The sequence below is a fragment of the Strigops habroptila genome, chromosome 6 (assembly GCF_004027225.2).
Source record: "Strigops habroptila isolate Jane chromosome 6, bStrHab1.2.pri, whole genome shotgun sequence".
Classification (NCBI taxonomy): domain Eukaryota; kingdom Metazoa; phylum Chordata; class Aves; order Psittaciformes; family Psittacidae; genus Strigops; species Strigops habroptila.
Window position 1 is genome coordinate 10649445 of NC_044282.2, and position 18307 is coordinate 10667751.

An 18307-nucleotide genomic window follows, 5' to 3' on the forward strand; every position below is an offset into this window, starting at 1 on the left:
TTTCAGGGTAATATTTGTCTTTTTTTTTTTTCAATTCTTCATCTCTGTATTGGATAATCAGATTATCCTGGATCATAGTTTTAGCGCATATCTAAGAATTAAGGTGTATTGTGCTGTGCACCTGAGATTGTCAGCATCATTGGTTTCTTGAAAATCACTCATCTGTAAGATGAACAGCAGCTGTGTAAAAGTATTTGTTGCTTGAAGTAATAAGAAGTAGATTAAAGGTGAAGTTCTGGGTTTGGTGGAGTACAACTGAATAACTGATAATAGAGACTCTACCACAGGAAAAGTGTAATGGGGATATTTTCCCCAGGTGAAAATCAGATGTGTGTTACATTATGTGGTTGCTGTTTTGTTTTTCTATCTGCCTGCTATACAATAGGAAATAGTCTTATTTAATTATACCTTAGTTAATGAATTTTATTGTATCTTAGCCATTGGTTGATTTTCCTTGATGACGTAAAAAGCAAGGGACTTGATTAATCTATAAATATGTGATCAACAAAATCACATTTAATGTTTATTAAACCATACTGCATTATATTTGGAGCACAAGCATAAGAATCAGAATCAGAAACTGATAAATAGAACGGATATTTTCTACTACCCTAGTGATATGCCTGAAACTAATGTCATTTGAGAAAACTAGGAATAGCTCTTTATTGTTAAATTGACTGTATTATGCTGAGTAATATATATCTTCTAGAAATGTATGAAGTTGGGGAAAAGGAATCTATAAATTGCATGTAAATAAGTACTTCTTTCCTTTAAAGTAATTGACTTTAATCTAAACTTTCATATAGTTAATAGGCACTGAAGGATAAAACTCTACATAAGCAAACACGCTGGGAAAAGAAACCAGAACAGTCTTTTTCTTAACATTGTATGGCTAATTTCCAGAAACAGTATCAGTTCTCAGTTCCCAAATCTAGATGGTATTAATGGAAAAGATTTGTACAGTGATTATGGTATTTCAGTCAGGCTGAATATGGATTCCCTGCATTCATATTAACCTGTCATCTCTGTAGAAATTTTAATCACAGAGATTTTAATGCTTCATCAGTGACTGTTGAAGCCACCTGGAGTTTTTCTGTTGGCTGTAAGTAAGGATCAAGCTCTTAGTGACTGGCACTGTGAAAAACAAATGTTTATCTGATCCCAGAACAAATGGATTTATATGACACAGCAATGTGTAGGTAAAGAGGAAGGGGAAGATTGAAGGAGGCTGGAAAAAAGGGGACATTTATACTTTTCTTAAAGCATATGTCAAAACCGATTATGTCTTTAACAACACTAGTCTGAAAAAGACTGCTTCAGGGTTTTTTTGTCTGGAAAAGCTGTCCCTTTCCGTGAACCAGAATGCCGTTTCAATAGCATTTCATACAGCTGTCAGAGCATCTGTGAAAGCAGATACTAAAGAGAGAGGCCTCCCTTGACAACAGCAATGTCTCTGCATTGTACATATTTAGATTGATACGCATATCTGTAAATGCATATGCAAGTGTAATTTATGGCATTTGTAAGTTAATGTTATATCAGATGAGCTTCACAGCTGCCAGTCAGTCTTGTGAAAAACTGTCCGGTACCTGAAACCACTATTGATCCAACAGCTGTATTAGAAGGAGAAATAATTGACTGTCAGCCAGAAAGCCTTTGGTGTAGGCTGCTTGCAATGAATGGTAGCTGCAAAACTGCTTAAAACCTTTGCAACTTGTCAGCCAATTACTTTTAATAATGGAGCCATGCAGTTAGGGTAACAATTTTGATTCTCACTTCAAACATCTAATGGTATCACATGCAATATCAAGCACAATAAATGCAACTAAATGCTTTGAAAGATTTTTTCTTTCAAGGACTGTGAAACCACTTAGATATTTTCTTGACATGAGAAGCTAATGAAAGCAAATTAAGTTCAGAAAAGTAAAAGATTAAAAATGCTTTTTAAAGTTACCATCTAGTGATAAGGAATAAATATGATCTGGATAAACAAGAGTGATACAGATGTATTTAAAATGACCAAGATTGAGATTAGGATGATCTAGAGTATCAGGAAAGTGGCGATTAGTGGCTGGGAAGTTTCATATAGCCTGTCACTTGCCATGCCTTGCTTTGACACTTTGAATCTTCACCTTCTCTGAAAAGTCCTCATCAGACTGAAAAGACCAGAAGTCAACTGGGAGAGCAAGAGGAGAGTTGTGGGGTCAGAAAGAAAGAGCAACAGCAAAAAAAAAAAAGAAACAACAAACACATCAAGATAAAAGAAATGGGGAAGTTCTGGGTTCTAGCACCAATTGTCCACGCTGTTTCTATGTTACCTGGTCACCTACCTGCAAACTACTCAACACTTATCCTCAGAAAAATTTATTTTACAGTCAAAGTCAATTAATAACGTTTGTTTGCGCTTGGGCAATGCAGTCGATATAGCACAAGAATAATATAGCAAAGAATATCAGTATTTAGTAAAGGAATCCTGATGTGGGATGGAAACTCACTGAGGTCAGAAGTTAATGAATGAATCAGGGTGGAGGGAGGATTTATAGGAAATCCTCAGCAGAAAAAAAAAATAACCTAAAAGTTCAGTGTTGGAAAAGTGATATAAAACTGGGAACAGAGTCTTACAGAGAGATGTACTGAGCAAAGTGGAGCAAGAGTGCTGATTGCCATGGCTATGGTGGTTTAAGGCAGCAAGCACTCTTATTTAATGTGAAATGTAAAGTTCTGAAATAAACTTTTGACTTAAAAATGTTTGCCTTTTAGTATTAAAAGGCATGGCAGAAAGTAAGAGAACATATATAAATGGTGTTTCTCATGGACTGTTCCAAGATTCTTAGTTACTTTTCTTGCCAGTGAATCTGTTGATAAGGTGTTTTCCATTGGCTTCTCAGAACTAGGAGGTTTTGGAGTTTTCTTGCTTTGGGGTTGTTTTGGGGGGTTTTTTTGGAGGTGGAGGCACTTGTTTTTTGGTTGGGTTTGGTTTGGGGAGGTTTTTTACACTGTCACCAACACTGAATTATACCAGTTGCTATAATAGGGTTGTTTTTTTTTTTCTAACACCACCTTCTTTTACACTGTCTAACTTATTATCACATGGATGGCAGAACTGTAGACTTCCATTCATGACTTTTCATTTCCTGTTACTTCCACTTTTCTTCAGGGACCTGATTAAAAGTAGTCTGTGCTGGTACTTATTATCTCTAGCCTTGCTCTGTTGTGTTGTATTCCCTCTTGCTTTTTTAGCCCTTGAAACTAATTAATTAAACCTTTAGTGCTAAAGTAATAGGAAACACGGATTGTTTATTCATTAGTGTGTTGTGGGAGACATGTAGGTCTGTGGTGTGCTCGACAACTTTCATCAGAAATTATTATGGTAACAAGTACAGTGTTAGATGGTGACACTGAAAATTACCTTTAAACACTTGACATATCTCACAGTGACATTTCAAATCATGTACTGCTTGGCTACTAATTGTCTCTCCCTTTCTCACACTCCTCCATGTGTGAGTGTATGTGTAAGCTTACTGCTCTGTTGGTTTGCTGCAGGGTGCCAGTTCCAGAAGCTTTGATGCCCCTTTAGAACACCAGTAATATGAGAAGTGTCACAGAGCAGACAGCCATAAGGAGAGGATTGTACAAACCCTGCCAGTGAAGTCCTAAAGAAATTCAGTCTTTTTCCACAGAGAAATGCTACAGGAATTTGACATAAACAGAGCAGCCCAAAAATCTGAATGGACTGGTAAGAAAAAGTCTGTTTATTTTAAACACCAATAGACACAATATCGCTAGATCCAGATGTTCAAAACCCATGTATCAGATCAAGAAAAAAGTATCTGCTGGTGTCTGGTGATTTTTGGAGCCCATGGAGGAGGTGTTTTATTTTTATTCTCAGCAGTTGTCAGACTTCAATGCATATAGTAAAACATGATCTTCCCATGGGCAATTTCACTGGCCTTTGCTTATTCTCTGCTGCTCTCCAGAGGCAGATGACATTGTCTCCTCTTCATCTTGGTTCTCTCTGGCATTTTGGTCTCCACCTGCATCTTGGCTCCTCCTGCTCCCTCTGCTGCCGTTTCCATTCACTTCAGTGTCCACTCACTTCCCCCCAGGAGCCATCATTACTCTGACCTAATCATGAGCAAGTACTTTTCACCACAGAGGTGCTGGTCCTGTTGCCATGACAGCAATTTTAACGGTCGTACTGAACAGCGTCTGGTTTTTTTAGTGAGCGAAGAGTTCTTCGTGGGGTTTCATGGACTATGACTTGGACATGGAGCAGACATAACTCTCTAGCCTCCCCTGTGTGTTTATACACACACTTCTCCAACAGCTTCTCCACCACAACTTGATCGTTCTGGGGGGCAGGGACCTTCTGGGAGAGGCCATAGCACAGGGTGATACTGGAAACTTCATAGCTCATGCACCTTCTGCTCACTTCTTGCATTTACATTAACAGTGTCTTCAGTCTCTGTTGCTGTTCTGTCCAGTTTCAAGAGAAATTGCTTGTTAGATGGTCGCCTTGAGGAAGATCAGCCCACTTGATAGCATTCCATGATTGTTGAGCATTTTGACCTTTTGCTTGCAAGTACAATAAGGAAATAGTGACCATTCTGGGACAGCTTTAAAGTTCACTGTGTAGGTTTCCTTACAAAGGTGAAATGCAAAAATATTGAGAGGAAGATAACTTTTGTTCTTGAAAAATTTGACCACATACAGTGCAACTGATGTGCCTTGGGTACTGTAGGGTCTCTAACAAAACTGCTAATCTTCAAAACCTCAACACTATTCTGACTGGTCCTGTCTTCCTAAAATCGACAAGGGGAGCAAGAAAACTGTTCTCTCCTGCCTTTTTACAGAGGGACTTCTTTGTGGTGTTTGGTTTGGAAAGTGTGCCACATACCTTGCCTTTGAAGGACCTGATGAAGCTCATAGAGAACAGCAGTGATCTTGTTTTACGATCTGTTTCATATTAGCATCTATTTGGAGCTGTGCCGGTAGTCTCTCACGTGATAAACAGTCAGCCACAGTAATCTGACTTTTCCTATTCTCATTTCTAGCCAGATGATGATGTGCATTTGCCTCCAATACAAATGAATGCATCTCCTGTACTGGCAGAACTGAAGTGGCCAGGAGATCAGCATATATTAATGCTGACACTGCATATGACTAGGTAAATAAGCAAAATTAATGTTCTCAAACAAATAGCTCTTGAGGCTATACCTTTTCATTATCTCACTTGTTATAGTAAAAAAAGAAAAAAATTTTTTAGTTTTCTCTGACATTACAGCATAGAATTTTTTTTTATTCCTTATTGTACTGTAAAATTTAATAACCACTTTTGTGGGCTTTCATACTGCAATTGCTGATGGTACTAATTCACTGTCTGCCTCCTCCTGTTAAAACAGCATCCCTAGAAATCACCTCACCAGGTAATAGCTGGTATCACAGAGTCTTCAGAGAGGCAGCTCAGCTGAGCAGGAAGCTGCCAGCTGGGCAATGATCAGGCAAGGGCAATAGTTACATGTTCATTGTCACAGCTGAAAAACTAACCAGCTGTTAGCATTTGCTGAAACAATTCTCCTAACAAAGAGGAGTAAAACAGACATCAAAAGCTACCACATAGGCTAGCTAGCTGATTGAAGTTTCTTTTTCTGCTGTCTCCAGCTGTCGAGACACTGTGAGAGAGATGCTTAACCAGACTATAATCATTTTCCTTTCTCAGAAAAAGGGGTACTGTGAAAAAGTCAGAGCTCCAGCAGCTGTCTATCTGCCTGGGTGCTGTCCGCGGGGAGACAGGAACCCCATAGGCCTGCAAAAAGTTAATTGCCATTTATTGGAAGTTGAACAGGAAGGTGTTTCACGCTTGCTACTGGGGCTAGAAATACGCAGCTACTGTGCTAGCCCTGTCATGTGTTCCCCCTCTTGACTTTGCCCACAAGGTGCTGTCCTGGCAGCTCCCACCGCTAGACTTGAATGGAAAATTTGAGTACCAGTGGTGTACTCAAATGTGGGATTTCTGTGTTCCTATCTTCTGTCAAATAAGGGTATGGATGGTTTGCCAGGTATGGCAAAACAAAACCATGTTGAATATCTTTGAAGTGTTACCAAATACATTATCAATTTTGGGGCTTGTGAAGACAGGCCCCAACATCAAGGTCCTGTATGTCATACTCTTGTGGGCAGGAGGTGAAGGAAATTAAAAAAATATATCACATAATTTATCAAATATTGTAGTTGAAACTTTAGCAAGCATTGCTTGTGTGTTCCATGGTTCGTTTTTTGTTTGCTGGTGTTTAAAAGTATGAACCTCTAATAAAATAATTTCATTCTTCATCACAGCTTCTTTATAGTAAAACATAGCTAATTAGCATTGTTAGCTGCAATACTAAAAGGGTGCAGCACAAGAGTTTGAAGGGAAACTCTTCTGAACTGTATGAACAGCAGATCACTCTTTTTAACTTCCCCAGTTTGGACTATGGTAGTGGATTTAGCTTCTCTTTTAGCAAGTTGTTAGCAAGGGATGTGTGTCTAATGATCAGCATTGGTTTCTGGGAAGGGAAGAAGCTGCTTTTCATCTTTTCTTTTTTTTTTTTTGGTGACACATTGACAAATGATTCCATTCAGGGTAAAATAAAAAAATCGTTCTTATGAAAGTGTTTTCAGATGTGGCAATCCTAAATAATGTATGAAATATTAGATATTCTATGAAAATAACCTCTGAGTATCATCCTTTTGGCTGCCATAGAAACTCCCATAGCTGGGGAATCACAGTATGCAACCACAGTATCCATGAACTATTTTTCCCATTATTTGCTTAATTTTATGTTGGGGTGTGTGTCACAAAGTATATTTAGAACATATTAATTTTTTGGGTTTGAGTTCATTCATTTGCCTAGGAAATGCTGAAAGCAATTAAGTTTTATTTAGCATTTTGACATATTTTGTGCCTACTATGTCTCTTTAGCAACTTAATATTTTAAATTATTTTGTTTAAAATGAGAAATAGATACTGAGTATGTAAATGAGAACCTGACCGTTTACTGACCTCTCTTCATTTGTTCTACGGAGACTTAGTTGACTTAATTAAATAAAAATATTACTGTGAAAGACTGGTAGTGGCAGAAAAGAAATAGACTGAAGGCTTTTACAAGGTATAAGTGTTTATTACAAATGCAGTGACTGGCCATTAGGTAGTTACACTGGCTTTTTGAAAGAGGAAGACATTTGTTTAGAAAAACAAAAAGTCATTCATAGAAATATTCTGCCAAAATGGAATGTGCCCCTGGGGATTTTTCTCACTGGATTGAATTGTAGAGAAAATAATAATAATAATTTGACATGTATTACGTCTATGAGAGAAACTTTTGACATAATGCATTCTGTTGTTTATTTTACTAATTCACAATGTGTGGCATCGTCTGTATGGCTTTGTGTCCTGGGTTCAGCTGGACTTAAACCACGACGCTTTGCCTAGCTGAGTATTGGAGCTTCATGGACTTTGAGGTACCATTTTCATGTCACAATACTGCAGGAAGGATTTCTGTATTTATTTTTGTAGCTTAATCTGTCAAAATTTATCTTGCAATATTTTATAAAAATTTCACGCAGATGTGGCCAGGATAATAAAAGACCATTGGAAATAAATTGTGAGCTAGGAAAAAACTGATTTTAGAATTGATGAATTAAAAATATAACATTACAAAGTGTTTATCTCCAGTCCTACTTTTTGTTATAAATATCTCCCTCTGCTGATTATGAGGGGAGTGCTGAAGAGATTAATTTCTGTGAATATCCTTGCTGGAGTAGCACTGTACTTGCATTTCCCAGCATTTCCCCATCGTTTTCACCCACCGTTATAGTAACTTTTTTTGCAAAAAAGATCAGCATTAATAAAGTCCAAAGGGGCTATAGGGAGTTATTTTAATATTTAATTCTAAAAAATTTCACAACAGCGGCTCTTGAACCCTTCACATTGTTGATGCTGGATCTCTTTTATTCTGGCCTTTCACCTTTTTTACTGGCTAAGTCTGCAGGAGGATACTGACTATTAGATTTTGCATTAAATATTGAAATTCTGAAGTCTTGCTTTGCCTCCAGCTTGTGGAGTTGTGCTGGCACTCTTCAAGAAAGGTTGAGGGATAAGAGACAAACTGTCTGCAGAGGTTGGAATAGTTCTGCTCACTGATGGCAAGAATTTTGATTTAATAAGTGTTTTGACCCTTTGAAATATCTGTGCAGTTTCCCATAGGATTTGCTGTTCCTTTCAGGTGAAAATTGGCTGCTTTTTTATATATACTGGGGATATGATGTAATTTTTTTAAATCTTGTAAACGTTGTGCCTCTGAATTTCAGTAATTAAAAATCACGAACAAACAAAAACCCCCAACCTTTAAATACTTATATTTCCTCTGTGGTTCCCTCTCCTGGTATGTTCTGTACATTTTAAAAGAGATACTGATCTCATACTTTCTGTTCCTATGTACAGAAAGAGCAACAGTGGTCTACTGGAAAAATACTGAGTTGAGTTACCAACAGCTGAGGTCAATCAGGCTCATATTTCCTGAGAATGAATGACAGTATAATTACAAACACTGTGTTTCAGATTCTGTGTCACTCAGTATTCAGTAACAAAGCTTATAAAATAAATGGGAAATATCATAAAATAGTGATGGTTCTGCTGTATTATGCTTTTCTGATCCAGATCATAGAATCATAGAATAGTTAGGGTTGGAAAGGACCTTAAGATCATCTAGTTCCAACCCCCCTGCCATGGGCAGGGGCACGTTGCACTAAACTATGTTGCCGAAGGCTCTGTCCAACCTGGCCTTGAACACTGCCAGGGATGGAGCATCCACAACCTCCCTGGGCAACCCATTCCAATGCTTCACCACCCTCACTGTAAAGAACTTCTTCCTTATATCTAATCTAAACTTCCCCTCTTTAAGTTTGAAGCCATTACCCCTTGTCCTACCACTACAGTCCCTAAGGAAGAGTCCCTCCCCAGCATCCTTATAGGCCCCCTGCAGATCCTCACTTCAAATTTCACTTAATTACGTGATACTACTTATAACACTAGTTATAATAATATAGAAATAAGTTCTAAAATTAATGGTATTTAAGTAGTATAAACTATACAATTTTAGAAACAGTGGTTTGAGATACATTAAAGTAGTGCCCTGTAAACTGAAATTATTTTAGTACTGGTCTGGAACGTCAAGTAAGTTTATGTGGTGTGGCTTCTCCTTCCTACCTGAAGGTTATAGAAGGAGTTCTGTTTCTGACTCTGATGTCAGTACATGACTGACGCTTTGTACAGGTTGTAGTGAGTATCAACACAGTAAAATTGAAAAAATATAATGGCAAATTGAATTGCAAAAAGAAAACAAGATAAAGGAATGTAGCTAATAGAAAGCATGGGTGTCATACTTAGGCCTGTTTTCCTGTCCTCTACAAAGTATCTATCTCTTTCTGAAGAGTGCATTTGTCAGCTTACAAGGCCTTTGGGGCATTAAACCACTTTAGAAGAATAACTGAGTGAAAATAAGCTGCAAAAAGTTTTCAGCACTTTTTACAGATTTTACTTTGTTTTAGGTGAGTGAACAGCACATAAGTTGGTGCAGCTCAGAGAGCCATAAGCCATCTTTTGAAAATCCCCAAAATGCCCTGATCGTTCTTTGGGTTCAGATTGCTGCTGTAGTTTCTTGACCTGAGTAGTGGGTGCCCTTGGAAGAAAAACTGTAGGAACTTGCAGTGTTATAAATAGTTTTGCTAAAACTTGGAGTAGAAATAAAACTTTTCACCAGAGCCCCAGGCTTGCATCTCAAGACTTGAGAACACAGCCCATAACTTTGTAACTGAAGAGTAAATAGATGCCCAACATTGGCTTTATGGCTGGAGAATAAAGAGGTACCTAGCATTGACTTTTTTAACTTTGGAGAATTTTTTGGTCACCCTGATAACAATATTGGTGAAGAGCTTGAAAAATTGTCTGAGGTGGGAGCACTAGACGTATTGTCTCATGCATGGGCAGAAATCAGAATTTTGCTATGCCTGGTTAAGATTTACTGAGCTATTACACTTCTTTTTTGCATGTTATTTTCTAGAGCACCTCATGTCACTTATACATCTAGCCATTTATAATCCTTGACACAGAAGTCTTTTTCCATTTCACCATATCCCTTCATCTGTTTAGGTTCTCTCTTGCTTAAGGTCTGTTCTGTTTAAAAGTATACAATATTTAGGAAAATATTTTGGGGGGTGGGATGGAAAAAGAGCACCCTCTTCAGTTTCCATTTTTTTAAGCCAAGACAAAAGCCAGTCTACTTTCCCTGGTCAAAAAGGATCAGAAAATATGAAATCTTTCTCATTCTGTATGCTGAGAACTTTGTAAAGTATCTCCCAGACTCTAGTAATGTCTCTTCGGGAGCTGGCTGTCTGCATAGCTGTACACACTGGATTATTGCTTTTAAGGACAGAATTAAATGTCCTTAATTTAGGACAGAAGGAATACTGTGGCTGCTCAAGTTAGTATAAGGGAATAATATAAGGGAAAACTTACTTATTTCCTTTCTCCCAAAGATGAAATATATGAGAGACTATCAGACATCCACAGCTGAAGGTTTCATGAAAAACAGTTAAGGCACTGAATCATAATTTGTGGGTTCTACCACTTGTTGAAATGAACTTGTCAGTTTTGACTTAGATCGCCCATCTGAGACTAAACGAACAGATATCCTCATTATTTTGCAGATATTTCAGAAATATGTTGATGCCATTTTTTTTTTTAACTAGCTGTCCCAACTGAAAACAATAAAAGCTACATTAAATAATACATAGATGCCACATAGACCTTTTTTTCTACTTTTCTGGCATTAAGAATAAAGAATTCAAGTTTATATTTGTCAAACCATCTTAAGCAAGAAGAATCTTCCACTCATGGTAAAACACACTGCTGCTTGCAGAAAACCTTTCAATAGCCATGCTTGGAAATTTTTCTAGTTAACAATGAAGTACATCAAAATGTTCTAACAGGTTGTGTTGATATCAGCAGGCATTGTGGTGGAGTGCAAGTAGGGACTTTATTATGTTTCTGCCAAGGCTGGTTGATGTCTTGCTGCAGAAACAGCTCAATTTTTCCACTTTGAGATTTGCTGAGAAATTTAATAAGAAAAAAAAGTGGGCTTTTGGCAGTCATACCATAACATGGTAACTTTTCAAAACCTTGAAATTTTTGTCTATTTTTTTTTTTTTCTGGCGAGCTTCATTTACCGGTAGTGTCTTTTATTATCTATTGTAATCTGGGTGATTTGGAAACAAGCTAAAATATTTTCATCTGGAAGTCAGCAGTTTGGCAGAACTTGGGCGAGTGTGTCCCAGAAGTTGTGCCTGTTCTTGGGTGATAACCAGTCTGTAGGTGTAAGCTCTTCAGTCTGTATATAAGAGGTTTCCAGACATGTTGTCTGCAGTACTCACCTTGATCTTATTTTCTGTAATATCTGATGCTTTTATGTCACCCTTTGGAAAATTCTGGCCCACAGTAGATAGAAGTATGGAGAGCTTGTAAGCCCGGTGGGTTTTTCTCTTCACTTTTGTTTTCATCAAATGTAAAAAGCACTCTCTTTGTAAGATTGTTCTTAAAATGAGATATTCAGATCCCATAAAACTTGTGTTCTGTTTCTGTAGTACAAATACCATAACAAAGTTGGACTGCGTGCATCTTTGCAGTACCCTAATTCCATTGATTTTGTCTGCAGCTATGAAGATTAGAAACATTTTTCTCCTTTGGAGTTTTGTGTAATCATTCGCATCAGCGGACATCCATGTGTCCCAGCCTCTTGCACCTTTATGGTCAGCCAGGGGAGCCTCATCTGATCTCTTTGCCTTTTGCTCTGCCAAGTTCTCCTTCCACTCAGGACTCAGATAAGATAGTAACTACAGTGCTTTATGATCCTGGAAAATTTACAGCATATACCCGTGGGGAGTGTTTGACAGATGCTATGGAACTTCAAAAATGGGACAATATAAGTCCACCTATCAGTAGATAATATTCTGGCTTTATTTTTCGTGGCATGTTAGTGAGTTCCAGCAGTGCCATCAGCTCAAGGCCAGGCAGCCAAAGGTGTTGCACAGTTTAGAGCCTTGACATTTAAGTAGAATACAAATATGCTCTTTATTTGTAGCCTTTACTCAGCTTTTAAAGTTTAATGACTTGCTTGTATTTTGTGTGTTTGGCAAAATAATGTGTTAATATAGCTAGTGGAGAAATTAATTTAATGGAGGCTTTCATTGTATTAGTTAAACTTCAGTTATAAATACTTGAGCTTTTGAAGAAGGCGGCTGAATACAACTGAGGACTTCCATCATGATGACCTAAAGATGCGATTTCTTGGGGATTTCCTTCCATTTGTTTTTTCATAATATGAGTCACAGTTTACCTCGGGAAGAATACCTGATTTTCATGGTTGTGCAAGTGCTGATTGATGACTTAGTGACTGCTTACGTGTGAAAGTAAAATTAGATTTTTATTTATATATATGTATATGTGTGTATGTTTAATGCTGTTTACAATTTGAAAATAAGGAAGACATTCCAATACCTAGTAAGCGTATTTATATCTAACGTTCATGTTAATGATATGCTGGTCGAATATGTCATTGTTCACCTAGATGCTCCAGAAAGTTGGTTAGCTTTTCTCTAATTTCAGGAGGGTTTCTGAATATTGCTCCTGGAAATTTCAAGGGAAAAAATCACCACTTTTCTGTAATGAAACTTGAGCAGACTTTTCGTGCTGAATCTTAAGCAGGATTAGTTTCTAGTGGGGATTTCGCAATAAATGTGCTATTCTCTACTCTCAGCACAAAACCTGAGATTATTTTTGCCATGAAGTATCTTTAGGTCTTAATTAAAACTGAAGTTACTCAACCTGGTAAGAGTGCCCTGGCAGACAATGCCTACATATCCTACTCAGTTAATTTCTCAGGTATGAAGAAGAATATACTGCATGTAGCACTTTTAATAAAGCTTGTGCTGTATACATGTAGTATTTCAATTTAATAAATAATTGCACTGTAGAAGGAAGAGTTAGAGTTGAGGAGTGTTGTGCTAAATACAGGGAAAAAGGGTGAGGTGTGAGAATGTTTTCTCACACTCCATGGTTTTTGTAATGTCCTTGAACTTGAGATTGTGAAACACTGTTACAATGATATGTGTAATGGAGCTATTCATGGGCTAAAAGACTGGCTTGTTGAAGCAATTTTACAAGCCTAAGTGGAACTGGACAAAAGTGGTGAAGTCATGGAAGGCTGCTGAAGCATGGTTTCTTACACAGATATTAAGTACATTTTACATTCATTACCTTATCTTGATAACAGTATATCTCCTACCCATTATATTTTATTAGCATTGTCTTATAGGTGCTCATGCTTATTTTCTGTATTTCTCTTCCCCCCATCTTAGTGGAATCGGTCGAAATTGGCCATGGGCCTCTGGCGGCAGCAGCATTTTGGCAGAATTTGGGACTTTGCATCTGGAGTTCGTACACTTGAGCTACCTGTCTGGAAACCCTGTCTTTGCTGAAAAGGTTAGACTGTTCAGCCAAAATCATGTTGTAAAAGATAAATCACGTGTTAGGAGACTAATATCTCTGGGGAGAGATTTGGATTTTCCTCAGCTGTAAGCATTTGTCACGTTTTCCCTAATCACTTTGGTGTGTTTTTGTATCAAAAATCTGGTCCAAAATCATTGTGATGCATCTTCTTTTATATAGCACTTGTAAACATGTAATTTCTGTTTATGTTCTAAATTAGTATCACATTAAACGATCAGACTGTAGATCTTTCTTCAGTACTTCACCTGAATGCGGTGAGAACAAAAATTTACATTATATTTGGGATAATATGTGATGCCTGTAGAAAGCAAAGCACCACAGCTACCTTGTGTGATTTCAGCAAGTTTAGTCTTCAAAGTGCTGTATAGTATCATACCTGTCAGTGAGGTCAGAAAGCCCTTCCATTGCACTGGCCTTTGAACTTTCTCTGGGGGAAGGAAAAAAATCCTAAGAAAACATCCGTTGACAAAACTGATGTCGTGCTTACCAATTCTTCCAAAATTTGAGAACGCTGTCTTCTAGATACTTTTTAGTTATAAGAGCAATGGAAAGCAGCTCCTCCTTCCCTCAATTCCCACCTAGGCAATTCTGCTTTGCTTTTTGGTGTGTGAATAGTCAGTGAGTCCTATTCTTTATGATACACTGTACCATTTTTCTTCTTTTTTTTTTCCTCCCTAATTAAAACTTCCACTTCTTTTGGTTTTGTATTCTTACTGCAACTGCCCCATGTTAGCTAAAACTGGTATTACCTATTTAATGGTCTAATCAATAATGAGACTCCAAATGTTTAGCCATGGGTTTAAAAGCAGTGGTCAAATCTAAAATGAATACTAGTTGTTCCAAACTTAAGGGACTGAATGACTTTGCTGCAGTACCATTGTCAGCGCTGAAATCAATTTTGTGAATCAAACTCCTAGGAATGTTAATGTATTTAGGGTGAATTTGAAGACAGAGTTTCTCTTAAATAAATCTGAGCTGGGCTGGGGGGGAGGGATGAGTAGGCTGCAGCTCCGAGGAACAGCCAGAAACAAACTTGCTAGATAACTTCATTATCTTTTGGCATTATGGTAATTTAATGTACAACATTTGTTCTACTAAGAGACAATTAAAGTGTGATGAAAGTGTGTATCTCAAAAATCCTAGCCTATGGTTCTCTTCCGAAGTGTCAATTGAGCTATAGCTGCAAGACACTGGAAATCTATTTAAGTAAGCTGCTTTTAAAACCCTTTAGAGATTGCGATTCCACAGCCCTCCAAGGCAAGCAAACCTTATCAAAGTTTGCTTGATAAAGAAGAAGAAACACTGGAATAAGCTTTGCATTGAAGGATTCATAGAAGAATTCATTAAATGAAGTCTAGGTCTTGTTGCAGTCTGCATTTGGGCAATGACTATTAGCAACATAGTGTCAAGATGCAGAAGGCAGTTTGTGTACCACAGACAAATCCTAAAAAGCTCATTTATCTTCTTTTTCAGCAGCATGTTACTTGATCTGTAGGCATTCAGGGTGTTATAACGAAGCTGTCAGTACGTTTTTGTTACAGATTCTGATCTGTGGTGCTCAGGATCTTCATTCTCCCAAGTTGCTACGTTCACTTTTTCTGTGAATGTTATAATTCAGTATAAATTATTTCATGTGCTCTGCAATGGATTGTGCTGCTGGATGACTCCAGCTGCAGAGCATCTGCACTGTAATTGTTTCCCTGGGCCACTCATTTGTTGCAAGCTCCTTAGCAGTGTCGGCGGAGTGTTAGGGGCTGCATGGGGTCCTGCTGGGCAAGCTGGTTGTATGAAGCCCAGTTGCAGCAGTGCTCTCTCCTTTCCAGGCAAAACTGCTTTACAACTCACTTCTGCATCTGAACTAGGTGACAGGCTTAATATTTAATACCATTTCTGATTTGTGTATGTGAAGAATATAATGCTGGAGTGCTGAAGTAGCTTAGTCAAGGCAACTAGCCTCCGTGAATTTCAGTATCCTGTGGAAGGGTGAGATACTCTGTATGGCAAATCCTGAACTTGAGAGCTTGCTTCTGTTACGTGGTTTCATTACTGATATTTGATGAAGAACCTCCAGAGATTTTGAGGAGCTTCTTTCTGTGATACTATCAGCTTAGAGGATCTTTTCTAATAGCAATATGATTGAACAGAGGTATTCAGGTATATGAGTTAAATAAGACTATTTTTTTATTTTTGAGCATATTTGTACTTTAAGACTTTTGTAGCTACACTGTTTTATTTGGGGTGTCAGGAAAATGGATCAGTGCTCAGTGGTTTGTACCCTTCTAATAGGTAATGAATATCCGAAAAGTTCTAAATCGACTGGATAAACCAGAGGGCCTTTACCCCAACTATCTGAATCCCAGCAGTGGCCAATGGGGCCAACGTAAGTAGATCCCTTCTTTGTTACTATCACCTGTGTATCGGTATGGTGTTTGAAGTCATTAACTTCTTTAATCACTGTCGTGTGGGTTTTATATACATATATTTATAAAGAACTTTTTTAAAGTATAAAAACCCACATTATATCTGAGGTTCTGTACAATGTAAAAAAAATACTATAAAAATAATCATCCTACTTGCTGTATTTTAATGTACTTTTATTGATATTTTATTATATGGCTTCTGCAAGTGGGGAAGTGTCTGAATATGTATCATTTTGGAAAGGAATTTGTAGGCTACAAAAGTATTTTATTCAAAAATCTAAAGTGCTCTCAAAAGTAGCTGTTTAAGGCAACATTATCAGCTTGTCTGAATCAAATTCCATATTTTTAGAGTGGTGTGGCTCCACTGAAGATAAAAATAGTAGAATAAAACAAATCTTTCCAGTTAATACTAGCTGCGATTTCTGTTGAAGTTTAATGCCAGCAACTGCGGAAGCAAATGAAACAGAACTGTGTCATGGCATTAGTCCCCTTGGAACTATTACTGGAGACACCAAAATTAGAAGGGAAAGAGTATAATAAAATGCTTGAAGTATTTAAGTTCTTAGCCCCTTCCTAATGACCAACCCTTTTCTTGTACATCGCCTTCTCCAATCTTCATAACGCGTTCAAAGCCTACATAATGTGCAGGGTCATTATTCTAGAGACCCTACTTTTTTTCCACTTTCCCTACTTAGGCTCAGTCTACCACCATCCAGTTCATGTGAGTCAATGTTCCTGTATTTTTTCATCCCTACATTATTAAAAGAAAACAAGCAAGATATCTCATCTTGGTCTGAAAAGACACAAGTAGATGAGATGGTCCTGTAGATCACCAGTGTTGGCACTGGTTAGACAATACAAGAGAGGGAGAAGACTGGGGAAGTTTTGGAATATAATGCTTTGTTTAGGATGTAGCTACGGTGGAAGTGAGATTCTGGAGTCCTTATGGGACTGGCCACAGTCTTGATAGATAAGATAATTTTCACAAAGGCAAAGAACGAGTGTTTTATTGAAAAAAATATATTTTTGAATGCTTTGTGTCACACTCTGAATTAAAAAGATGTGCAAAAAGGTTGTGCTGCTCACTTGTATTATCCCATCAAGGCAAAGGCCATTTCCATTTATGAATTAGAAGTATGCTCATCATTTTAGAAAGCCTTCTAGTCTGCTGTGCTGTGAGGTGTCTTTCAGGTCACCATGCCACAAGGGCTGTGGCAGCTGTGTGAATAACCATTGACTCTGGTTGGCATGTTGGTATAAACACTGACATCTGTTTACAGATCTGAGAGATATGTGCCCACTTGTTACCCCCGTTGGTTTAGCACAGCTTTGTAACACATTAAAACCTCCCACTGGAAGTGTTGATCTTATAGCAATAGGCACCAGGTTTGATTAGAAGGCCACCTCAGCATCTGTGAGCCAGGTCCAGTTACCTCCTTCTTGGGGTTCAGTCACTCAGAAAAACTCAGTGTTTTAGGCGACCTGCACGAGAGCAGATCTTTCTAGTGGCCAACACTGTTAGTGGCTCTGCCTTATTTATTTTAAAGCCGTCAAGTAGCCTTATGGCCTTTGCCAGTTCGCTATTCTTGGTATAATTGTGCCTTGTGTACTCCTTCTTCACATTAAATGCCAGTTTTTGATGGTGCGCATAGGAAAACTTTGTTTGTACCAGCTGTGCTTTCCAATAGCATAAAGTATTGACAAAGAAAGAGCTTCCTGCACATGCAGATGGTGGACACAGATGTTGCTGCAGGTCATTGCCTAGCATACCGAAGCAGCAAAAGCAAATTTGATATTGTTGCATCTTTTACAATTCAGTTGCCACTGTTTTATCAATTTTTTTCCCATAGTAGAAGACCAGAATGTAAGACTAAAGATGTTTTATTAGAGATGATTGTTTTTCTAGGCTATTTTCAGTTGATTATAACAGGGAAAAAAAAGCAAACAACAACATAGAATCTTCATTGGTACAAGAGAGAGGTATTGTCTCAAACATCAAGTGGGGAGGGAGGAGTAGTTTCTGAACATTTCTTCTCTAGCAGTGCTGTAACTGCGAAGGACACTGCTGGATCACTGCCATTGTTCCTGTAAATTCATTTAGCCCTTGTTATTTTGACAGTAAACTGACAGTGATTTGCTGCAGCATGCGTCAATTGGATTTGTCTGCTGCAATAATGTATATAATAACAGGGCTTATTATTGATGAAACTGTGCTTGTGCTATTTAGTTTGCAAATGTCAGAGGTTTCTATGGTAATTTATTTAGGAAACCTTAAAGGTCATTT

General features: G+C 37.8%; 1 protein-coding gene across 1 annotated transcript in view; it reads left to right on the forward strand.

Annotated features, from left to right (window-relative positions):
• Positions 1 to 18307, forward strand: part of MAN1A1 (mannosidase alpha class 1A member 1) — a 148111-nt gene that overhangs the window by 104529 nt on the left and 25275 nt on the right. Inside the window, exons 6-7 of the mRNA XM_030491094.1 lie at positions 13453 to 13576; positions 15890 to 15983. Coding sequence (XP_030346954.1) covers positions 13453 to 13576; positions 15890 to 15983 — 218 coding nt within the window. The remainder of the gene's footprint in view (positions 1 to 13452; positions 13577 to 15889; positions 15984 to 18307) is intronic.